The 10,400-nt window shown below is 38.1% G+C and overlaps 1 protein-coding gene across 1 annotated transcript; it reads left to right on the top strand.

The window, feature by feature from the left end:
* Nucleotides 1-2,015: 2,015 nt before the first annotated feature.
* LOC122050660 (pentatricopeptide repeat-containing protein At1g02060, chloroplastic-like) lies at nt 2,016-9,633 on the top strand. The gene is made up of 7 exons (XM_042611552.1): nt 2,016-2,105; nt 3,050-3,211; nt 5,887-5,991; nt 6,425-6,518; nt 6,730-6,940; nt 7,156-7,336; nt 9,265-9,633. Exons 1-7 carry the CDS (start codon nt 2,016-2,018, stop codon nt 9,631-9,633), a joined length of 1,212 nt encoding a protein of 403 aa, XP_042467486.1.
* The last annotated feature ends 767 nt before the right edge of the window (nt 9,634-10,400 follow it).

The raw sequence follows: 10,400 nt of genomic DNA, 5'->3' as shown, positions 1-10,400 counted from the left end.
GAGTTGCATCTAAACATGCATAGATTATTAAGGTAGTCTCGACGGGGGCGGATCTTCTGGTCCACAAAGACTGGACCATTCACTGGTCCAGCTTTTGCATTGGTGGAGGGCAATGGCCCCCACCTGCTAACAGGTGGAGGTCATTGCCTCCCACCAATCCCCTTGTCCCGGTCCAGGAGTGAACCAGGACAAGGGGACCAGAGGATCCCATCCCATTCTCGACACGCATGAAGCAGTTTTTATCCAAACATTTTGTTTTTGATAATTTGCTGCATGTGTATTCGAAAGAGAATGATCAATGAAGTGTTTGATGCTTGCAGATACTTTGGAGATCATTGGTTGGACGCTAATATAATTGACTTTAGCACAATGCTTACTGTTTCACATAGATCTGATCAAAATAATTTGACTTGGAAGATATTTGAATATATCTTTGTAATAAAAATATACTCAAACCAAATAATGACTGAAGTTATAATTGATGTGATGCTCAAGGAAGGGGTTTTGCCAAAGTTAGTGAGTATTTTGGGATAGAATTCATATGAGTAGATGTGCCTCTGACATTATTGTGAGCACTACATTAGCTTTTAGGATCATTTAGGAGGATAGGGCTGAAGAACCAATTCCTCTTTTGAAGAGAATGCTGCAAAGAAACATGATGTTTGATGATATTACATGTTCTTTGATTGTAGCTAGCTATTGCAAGTTGTCCAAACGAGACTTGACACTTCAATCCAAGGACTAAATGATCAACAGGGGATGCAGCTTGAATTTATATGTTTACACTAGCCTAATAGGATTTTATTCTCAGGAAGAAAGAATCGAAGATGCTGTTCAAATGATGGAAGAGGTGGTTTCAGTAGGACTGAAGTCATATGACGAGACTTATAATCATCTAATAATTGGTCTGTTGAGAAATGGGTGGATAAATTAGTGGTTGAGATATAGTGAAAAGATGCTTAAAGGTGGATTTTTGCCCGGTCTTGGCACTTGCAATGAAATGATAAAGACACTCTACATAGTAGGAAATGTCGAGGAAGCCAATATAATTCTGACATCTTTGTTGAACATGAGGCTTGTCCCTGATCAAGAAATATACTTGAATCTAATTGATGGCCACGGTAGTTTGATGCCTCTCCGCCCATCTCCATTGCTCCCCAACTCTTGTCTCGAAATATGATATAAATTGCTACTTCGACAATGAATTCGTACGCTCGTCGCCAAGCTCTCCACCTCCCTACTATTAATTCTCATGTAGACTGAGCCCATTGCCGACAACCGCAAAAAGAATTAAAAGTTTGCAATCTTTCCTCTATAATCAACGATGTAAGCAACAAAGGTTGGAGTTTTGACAGCCTAACCGCTGGTTTCAAATCAGTACATCTCACCTAACCCTAAGTGGAGTGAGTGATACTTTACCTTAAGGAGCCCACTGATGCAAAAAGGCACAAACTTTCTTCTATTGGTTCTCCCAAACCAAACATTTCGATCATGACTTGCAATCTTAATGCTTCATTATTCATGTCCTTATTCATTCTGGTCTTCCTATCGATGCATGTGCTTTGCTGGAGTCGACGGTCAGCAAGTATACAGAGAGAGTTGCATCCAAACATGCATCAATTGTTGAGGTAGTTCTTGACACACACGAAGCAGTTTTCCCGGACATCGTGTTTTTGATCATTTGCTGCAAGTGTATTCAAAGAAGAGAATGGTCAATGAAGTATTTGATGCTTGCTGATAGTTTAGAGATCATGGGTCAGACGCTAATATAATTAGCTTTAACACAATGCTTCATGTTTCACAGAGATCTGATTAGAATAATTTGGCTTAGAAGATATTTGAATATATGTTTGTAAAAATAATATACCCAAACCGAACAACAACTGAATTTATTATTGATGTGATACTCAAGGAAGGGATTTTACCAAAGTTAGTGAGTGTTTTGGGATAGAATTCATAGTAGTAGATGTGACCCTGACATTATTGTGAGCACTACATTAGCTTTTAGGATCATTATGGAGGATAAGGTTGAAGAACCAATTACTCTTTTGAAGAGAATGCTGCAAAGAAACATGATGCTTGATGACATTGCATGCTCTTTAAATGTACCTAGCTATTTCAAGTTGTCCAAACTATACTTGAATCCAAGGACTAAATGAACAATAGGGGATGCATCTTGAATACATATGTTAACACTTGCCTAATAGGATTTTATTTTCAAGAAGAAAGAATTGAAGAAGCTGTTCAAATGATGGAAAAGATGGTTTCAATAGAACTGAAATCATATGATGAGACATATAATCATCTGATAGTTGGTCTGTCGAGAAATAGATGGACAAATCAGTCTTGAGATATAGTAAAAAGTTGCTTGAAGGTGAATTTTTGCCCGGTCTTGGCACTTGCAATGAAATGATAAAGACACTCTACATAATAGGAAATATCAAGGAAGTCAACAGAATTTTGACATCTTTGTTGAACATGGGGCTTGTCCCTGATCAAGATATATACTTGATTCTAATTGATGGACACGGTAGTTCGATGCCTCTCCGCCCATCTCCATTTCTCCCCAACTCTCTTCTCGAAATAAGATCCAAATCGTTACATTGACAATGAATTCGTACGCTCGTCGCCAAGCCCTCCACCTCCCTGCTAATAATTCTCATGCAGACTCAGCCCATTGCCGACAACCGCAAAAAGAATCAAAAGTTTACAATCTTTCCTCTATAATCAACAATGTAAGCAACAAACGTTGGAGTTTTGACAGCCTAACTGCTGGTTTCGGATAAGTACAAATCTCCGAATCCCAAGTGGAGCGAGTGATACATTACCTCAAGGAGCCCACTAATGCGAAAAAGGCAATCTTAATGCTTCATTGTTCATGTTCTTATTCGTTCTAGTCTTCCTATCGATGCACATTTATTTGCTGGAGTCGGCTGTCAACAAGTATACTTAGAGAGTTGCATCCAAACATGCATCGATTCTTGAGGTAGTTCTTGACACGCACGAAGCAGTTTTTCCCAGATATCATGTTTTTGATAATTTGCTGCAGGTGTATTCGAAAAAGAGAATGGTCAATGAAGTGTTTGATGGTTGCAGATACTTTAGCGACCATGGGTTGGATGTTAATATAATTGGCTTTAACACAATGCTTCTTGTTTCACAGAGATCTGATCAGAATAATTTGGCTTGGAAGATATTTAAATATATGTTTGTAAGAAGAATATACTCAAACCAAATAACGACTGAAGTTATAATTGATGTGATGCTCAAGGAAGGGATTTTGCCAAAGTTAGTGAGTGTTTTGGGATAGAATTCATATGAGTAGATGTTCCCCTGACATTATTGTGAGCACTACATTAGCTTTTAGGATCATTGAGGTGGATAGAGTTGAAGAACCAATTTCTCTTTTGAAGAGAATGTTGCAAAGAAACATGATGTTTGATGATATTACATGTTCTTTGATTGTAGCTAGCTATTGCAAGTTGTCCAAACTAGACTTGGCACTTCAATCCAACGACTAAATGATCAACAGGGGATGCAGCTTGAATTCATATATTCACACTTGTCTAATAGGATTTTATTCTCGGGAAGAAAGAATCGAAGAGGCTGTTCAAATTATGGAAGAGATGGTTTCAGTAGGACTGAAGCCATATGGCGAGACATATAATCATCTGATAGTTGGTCTGTTGAGAAATGGGTAGACAAATCAGTGCTTGAGATATAGTGAAAAGATGCTTGAAGGTGGATTTTTGCCTGGTATTGCCACTTGCAATAAAATGATAAACACACTCTACATCGTAGGTAATATTGAGGAAGCCAACAGAATTCTGACATCTTTGTGAAACAAGGTGCTTGTCCCTGATCAAGAAGTATACTTAATTCTAATTGATAGCCACGGTAGTTTGATGCCTCTCTGCCCATCTCCATTGCTCCCAAACTCTCATTTCGAAATATGATCCAAATTGCTACTTCGACAATGAATTCGTACGCTCGTCGCCAAGCTTTCCACCTCCCTGCTAATAATTCTCATGTAGACTAAGCTCATTGCAGACAACCGTAAAAAGAATCAAAAGTTTGCAATCTTTCCTCTATAATCAACGATGTAAGTAACAATGGTTGGAATTTTGACAGCCTAACCGCTAGTTTCAGATCAGTACAACTCACCGGACCCCAAGTGGAGCGAGTGATACTTTACCTCATGGAGCTCACTGATGAAAAAAAGGCAGAAACTTTCTTCCATTGGTGCTCCCAAACCAAACATTTCGATCATGGCTTGCAATCTTAATGCTTCATTATTCATGTCCTTATTTGTTCTGGTCTTCCTATCGATGCGCCTGCTTTGCTGAAGTCAACGGTCAGCAAGTATACAGAGAGAGTTACATCCAAACATGCATCGATTATTGAGGTAGTTCTTGACACGTACGAAGTAGTTTTTCCCGGACATCGTGTTTTTGATCATTTGCTGCAAGTGTATTCAAAGAAGAAAATGGTCAACGAAGTATTTTATGCTTGCTGATAGTTTGGAGATCATGGGTCAGACGCTAATATAAATAGCTTTAAAAGAATGCATCATGTTTCACAAAGATCTGAATAGAATAATTTAGCTTAAAAGATTTTTGAATATATGTTTGTATGAAAAGTATACCTAAACCAAACAGTGACTGAATTTATGATTGATGTGATACTCAAGGAAGGGATTTTGCTAAAGTTAGTGAGTGTTTTGGGATAGAATTCGTAGGAGTAGATGTTACCTTGGCATTATTGTGAACTTTACATTAGCTTTTAGGATCATTGAGGAGGAAAGGGTTGAAGAACCAATTCCTCTTTTGAAGAGAATGCTGCAAAGAAACATGATGCTTAATGATATTGCATGCTTTTTGATTGTACCTAGCTATTGCAAGTTGTCCAAACTAGACTTGACACTTCAAACCAAGGACTAAATGATCAATAGGGGATGCATCTTGAATTCATATATTAACACTTAGCCTAATAGGATTTTATTTTCAAGAAGAAAGAATCGAAGAGGCTATTCAAATGATGGAAGAGATGGTTTCAGTAAAACTGAAATCATATAATGAGACATATAATCATCTGATAGTTGGTTTGTCAAGAAATATGTGGACAAATCAGTCTTGAGATATAGTAAAAAGTTGCTTGAAGGTGGATTTTTTGCCCGGTCTTGGCACTTGCAATGAAATGATAAAGACACTCTACATAGTAGAAAATATCGAGGAAGTCAACATAATTCTCACATCTTTGTTGATCATGGGGCTTGTCCTTGATCAAGAAATATACTTGATTATAATTGATGGCCACGGTAGTTCGATGCATCATCGCCCATCTCCATTGCTCCCCAACTCTCTTCTCGAAATAAGATCTAAATCGCTACTTTGACAATGAATTTGTACCCTCGTTGCCAACCCTCCACCTCCCTGCTAATAATTCTCACACAGACTCAACCCATTGCTGACAACTGCAAAAAGAATCAAAAGTTTGCAATCTTTCCTCTATAATCAACATTATAAGCAACAAATGTTGGAGTTTTGACAGCCTAACCGCTGGTTTCAGATAAATGCAACTCACCGAACCCCAAGTGGAGCGAGTAATACTTTACCTCAAGGAGCCCACTGATGAAAAAAATGCACTAACTTTCTTCCATTGGTTCTACTAGACCAAACATTTGGAACATGACTTCCAATCTTAATGCTTCATTGTTCATGTTCTTATTCGTTCTGGTCTGCCTATCGATGCATATTCTTTGCTGGAGTCGACAGTTAACAAGTATACAGAGAGAGTTGCATCCGAACATGCATCGATTGTTGAGGTAGTTCTCGACACGCACGAAGCAGTTTTCTTAGACATCATGTTTTTGATAATTTGCTACAGGTGTATTCGAAAAAGAGAATGGTCAATGAAGTGTTTGATGCTTGCAAATACTTTGGAGATCATGGATTGGACGCTAATATAATTGGCTTTAACACAATACTTCTTGTTTCATAAAGATCTGATCAGAATAATTTGGCTTGGAAGATATTTGAATATATGTTTGTTAGAAGAATATACACAAACCAAATAATGACTGATGTTATAATTGATGTGATGCTCAAGTAAGGGATTTTGCCAAAGTTAGTGAGTGTTTTGGGATAGAATTCGTAGGAATAGATGTGCCCCTAACATTATTGTGAGCACTACATTAGCTTTTAGGATCATTGAGAAGGATAGGGCTGAAGAACCAATTCCTCTTTTGAAGAGAATGCTTCAAAGAAACATGATGTTTAATGATATTACATGTTCTTTGATTGTAGCTAGCTATTTCAAGTTGTCCAAACTAGACTTGACACTTCAATCCAATGACTACATGATCAACAGGGGATGTAGCTTGAATTCATATGTTTACACTTGCCTAATAGCATTTTATTCTCAGGAAGAAAGAATCGAAGAGGTTGTTCAAATGATGGAAGAGATGGTTTCAGTAGGACTGAAGCCATATGACGAGGCATATAATCATCTGATAGTTGGTCTGTTGAGAAATGGGTGGACAAATTAGTGCTTGAGATATAGTGGAAAGATGCTTGAAGGTAGATTTTTACCCGGTCTTGACACTTGCAATGAAATGATAAAGACACTCTACATAGTAGGATATATCGAGGAAGCCAACAGAATTTTGACATTTTTGTTGAATATGGGGCTTGTCCCTGATCAAGAAATATACTTGATTCTAATTGATAGCTACAGTAGTTCGATGCCTCCCCGCCGATCTCCATTGCTCCCAAACTCTCGTCTCGAAATATGATCCAAATCGCTACTTCAACAATGAATTCGTTACGCTCGTCGCCAAGCTCTCCACCTCCCTACTAATAATTCTCATGGAAATTGAGCCCATTGCCGATAACCACAAAAAGAATCAAAAGTTTACAATCTTTCCTCTATATTCAACGATGTAAGCAACAAAGGTTGGAGTTTTGACAGCTTAACCGCTGGTTTCAGATCAGTACAACTCACTGAACCCCAAGTTGAGCGAGTGAAACTTTACCTCAAGGAGCCCACTGATGCAAAAAAGGCATAAACTTTCTTCCATTGGTGCTCCCAAACCAAACATTTCGATCATGGCTTGCAATCTTAATGCTTCATTATTCATGTCCTTATTCGTTCTAGTCTTCCTATAGATGTGTGTGCTTTGCTGGAGTCGGCGGACAACAAGTATACAGAGAGAGTTGCATCCAAACATGCATCGATTGTTGAGGTAGTTCTTGACATGCACGAAGCAATTTTTCCTGGACATCGTGTTTTTGATCATTTGCTGCAAGTGTATTCAAAGAAGAAAATGGTCAATGAAGTATTTGATGCTTGCTGATAGTTTGGAGATCATGGGTCAGACGCTAATATAATTAGATTTAACACAATGCTTCATGTTTCACAAAGACTTGAACAAAATAATTTGGCTTAGAATATATTTGAATATATGTTTGTAAGAAGAGTATACCCAAACCAAACAACGACTGAATTTATGATTACTGTGATACGCAAGGAAGAGATTTTACCAAAGTTAGTGAGTGTTTTGGGATATAATTCATAGGAGTAGATGTGACCCTAGCATTATTGTGAACACTACATTATCTTTTAGGCGCATTGAGGAGGATAGGATTGAAGAACCATTTACTCTTTTGAAGAGAATGCTACAAAGAAACATGATGCTTGATGATATTGCTTGCTCTTTGATTGTACCTAGCTATTAAAAGTTGTCCAAACTAGACTCTACACTTCAATCCAAGGACTAACTGATCAATAGGGGATGCATCTTGAATTCATATGATAACACTTGCCTTATATGATTTTATTTTCAAGAAGAAAGAATCGAAGAGGCTGTTCAAATGATGGAAGAGATGGTTTCAGTAGAACTGAAGTCATATGTTAAGACATATAATAATCTGATAGTTGGTCTATCGAGAAATAGGTGGACAAATCAGTCTTGAGATATGGTAAAAAGTTGCTTGAAGGTGGATTTTTACTCGATCTTGACACTTTCAATGAAATGATAATGACACTCTACATAGTAGGAAATATCGAGGAAGTCAATAGAATTCTAACATCTTTGTTGAACATGAGGCTTGCCCCTGATCAAGAAATATACTTGATTCTAATTGATGGCCACGGTAGTTCGATGCTTCTCCGCCCATCTTCATTGCTCCCCAACTCTCTTCTCGAAATAAGATCCAAAACGCAACTTTGACAATAAATTCATACGCTCGGCGCCAAGCCCTCCACCTCCCTGCTAATAATTCTCACGCAGACTCTACCCATTGCGGGCAACCGTAAACAGAAATGAAAAGTTTGCAATCTTTCCTCTATAATTAACAATGTAAGAAACATAGGTTGGAGTTTTGACAGTCTAACCACTAGTTTCTGTTCAGTACAAATCAGTGAACTCTAAGTGGAGCGAGTGATACTTTATCTCAAGGAGCCCACTGATGCAAAAAAAAGGCACTAACTTTCTTCCATTGGTGCTCCCAGACCAAACATTTCGAACATGACTTGCAATCTTAATGCTTCATTGCTCATGTCCTTGATCATTCTGGTCTGCCTATCGATGTGCATTCTTTGCTGGAGTCGACAATCAGCAAGTATACAGTGAGAGATGCATCCAAACATGCATCGATTGTTGAGGTAGTTTTTGACACGCACAAAGCAGTTTTTCCTAGACATCGTGTTTTTGATGATTTGCTGCAGGTGTATTAAAAAAAGAGAATAGTCAATGAAGTGTTTGATGCTTGCATATACTTTGGAGATCATGGGTTGCTCGCTAATATAATTAACTTTAACACAATGCTACTTATTTCACAGAGATCTTATCAGAATAATTTGGCTTGGAAGATATTTGAATATATGTTTGTAAGAAGAATATACTCAAACCAAATAACGACTGAAGTTATAATTGATGTGATGCTCAAGGAGGGGTTTTGCCAAAGTTAGTGAGTGTTTTGGGATAGAATTCGTATGAGTAGATGTGCCCCTGACATTATTGAGAGCACTACATTAGCTTTTAGGATCATTGAGGTGGATAGGGTTGAAGAACCAATTCCTCTTTTGAAGAGAATGCTTCAAAGAATCATGATGTTTGATCATATTACATGTTCTTTGATTGTAGCTAGCTATTGCAAGTTGTCCAAACCAGACTAAACACTTCAATCCAACGACTAAATGATCAGCAGGGGATGCAGCTTGAATTCATATATTTACACTTTCCTAATAGGATTTTATTCTCAGGAAGAAAGAATCGAAGAGGCTATTCAAATGATGGAAGAGATGGTTTCAGTAGGACTGAAGCCATATGACGAGACATATAATCATTTGATAGTTGGTCTGTTGAGAAATGGGTGGACAAATCAGTGCTTGAGATATAGTGAAAAGATGCTTGAAGGTGGATATTTGCCCGATCTTGGTACTTGCAATGAAATGATAAAGACACTTTACATAGTAGGAAATATCGAGGAAGTCAATAGAATTCTGACATCTTTGTTGAACATGAGGCTTGTCCCTAATCAAGAAATATACTTGATTCTAATTGATGTCCACCGTAGTTTGATGCCTCTCCGCCCATCTCCATTGCTCCCCAACTCTCGTCTCGAAATATAATCCAAATCGCTACTTCGACAATGAATTCGTACGCTCGCCGCCAAACTCTCCACCTCCATGCTAATAATTCTCACGCAGACTTACCCCATTGTCGAGAACCACAAAAAGAATAAAAGTTTGCAATCTTTCCTCTATAATCAATTATGTAAGCATCAAAGATTGGAGTTTTGACTGCCTAACCGTTTGTTTCGGATCAGAATAACTCACTGAACCCCAAGTGGAGTGAGTGATACTTTACCTCAAGAAGCCCACTGATGCAAAAAAGGTGCAAACTTTCTTCCATTGGTGCTCCCAGACCAAACATTTCAAACATGGCTTGCAATCTTAATGCTTCACTATTCATGTCCTTATTCGTTCCGATTTTCCTATTGATGCACGTTCTTTCCTGGAGTCGGCGGTCAGGAAGTATACAGAGAGAGTTGCATCCAATCATGCGTCGATTGTTGAAGTGCTTCTTGGCACGTACAAAGCAAATTTTCCCGGACATCGTGTGCTTGATCATTTGCTACAGGTGAATTCGACGAAGAGAATGGTCAATGAAGTGTTTGATGCTTGTAGATACTTTGGAGGTCATGGGTTGGACTCCAATATAATTAGTTTTAACACAAAGATTCATGTTTCACAGAGATATGATCAGAATAATTTGGCTTAGAAGATATTTGAATATGTTTGTAAGAGTAATATACCCAAACCAAATAACGACTGAAGTTATGATTGATGTGATGCTCAAGGAAGGGGTTTTGCCAAAGTAAGTGAGTGTTTTGGGA

This window comes from Zingiber officinale, chromosome 3A (assembly GCF_018446385.1).
Source record: "Zingiber officinale cultivar Zhangliang chromosome 3A, Zo_v1.1, whole genome shotgun sequence".
In the NCBI taxonomy this organism is placed as follows: domain Eukaryota; kingdom Viridiplantae; phylum Streptophyta; class Magnoliopsida; order Zingiberales; family Zingiberaceae; genus Zingiber; species Zingiber officinale.
Note: the sequence above shows the minus strand (reverse complement) of the source record. Positions and strands in the feature narration are given on the sequence as shown.

Bases quoted from the DNA above. Each gene is read 5' to 3' on its own strand.
- LOC122050660 (XM_042611552.1), top strand. From the start codon at position 2,016: ATGGAGGATAAGGTTGAAGAACCAATTACTCTTTTGAAGAGAATGCTG. The intron at 2,106-3,049 runs GTACCTAGCTAT...AATTTGCTGCAG, and splicing joins ACATTGCATGCTCTTTAAAT to GTGTATTCGAAAAAGAGAAT. The intron at 7,337-9,264 runs GTATTTGATGCT...TTTTATTCTCAG, and splicing joins AGAAGAAAATGGTCAATGAA to GAAGAAAGAATCGAAGAGGC.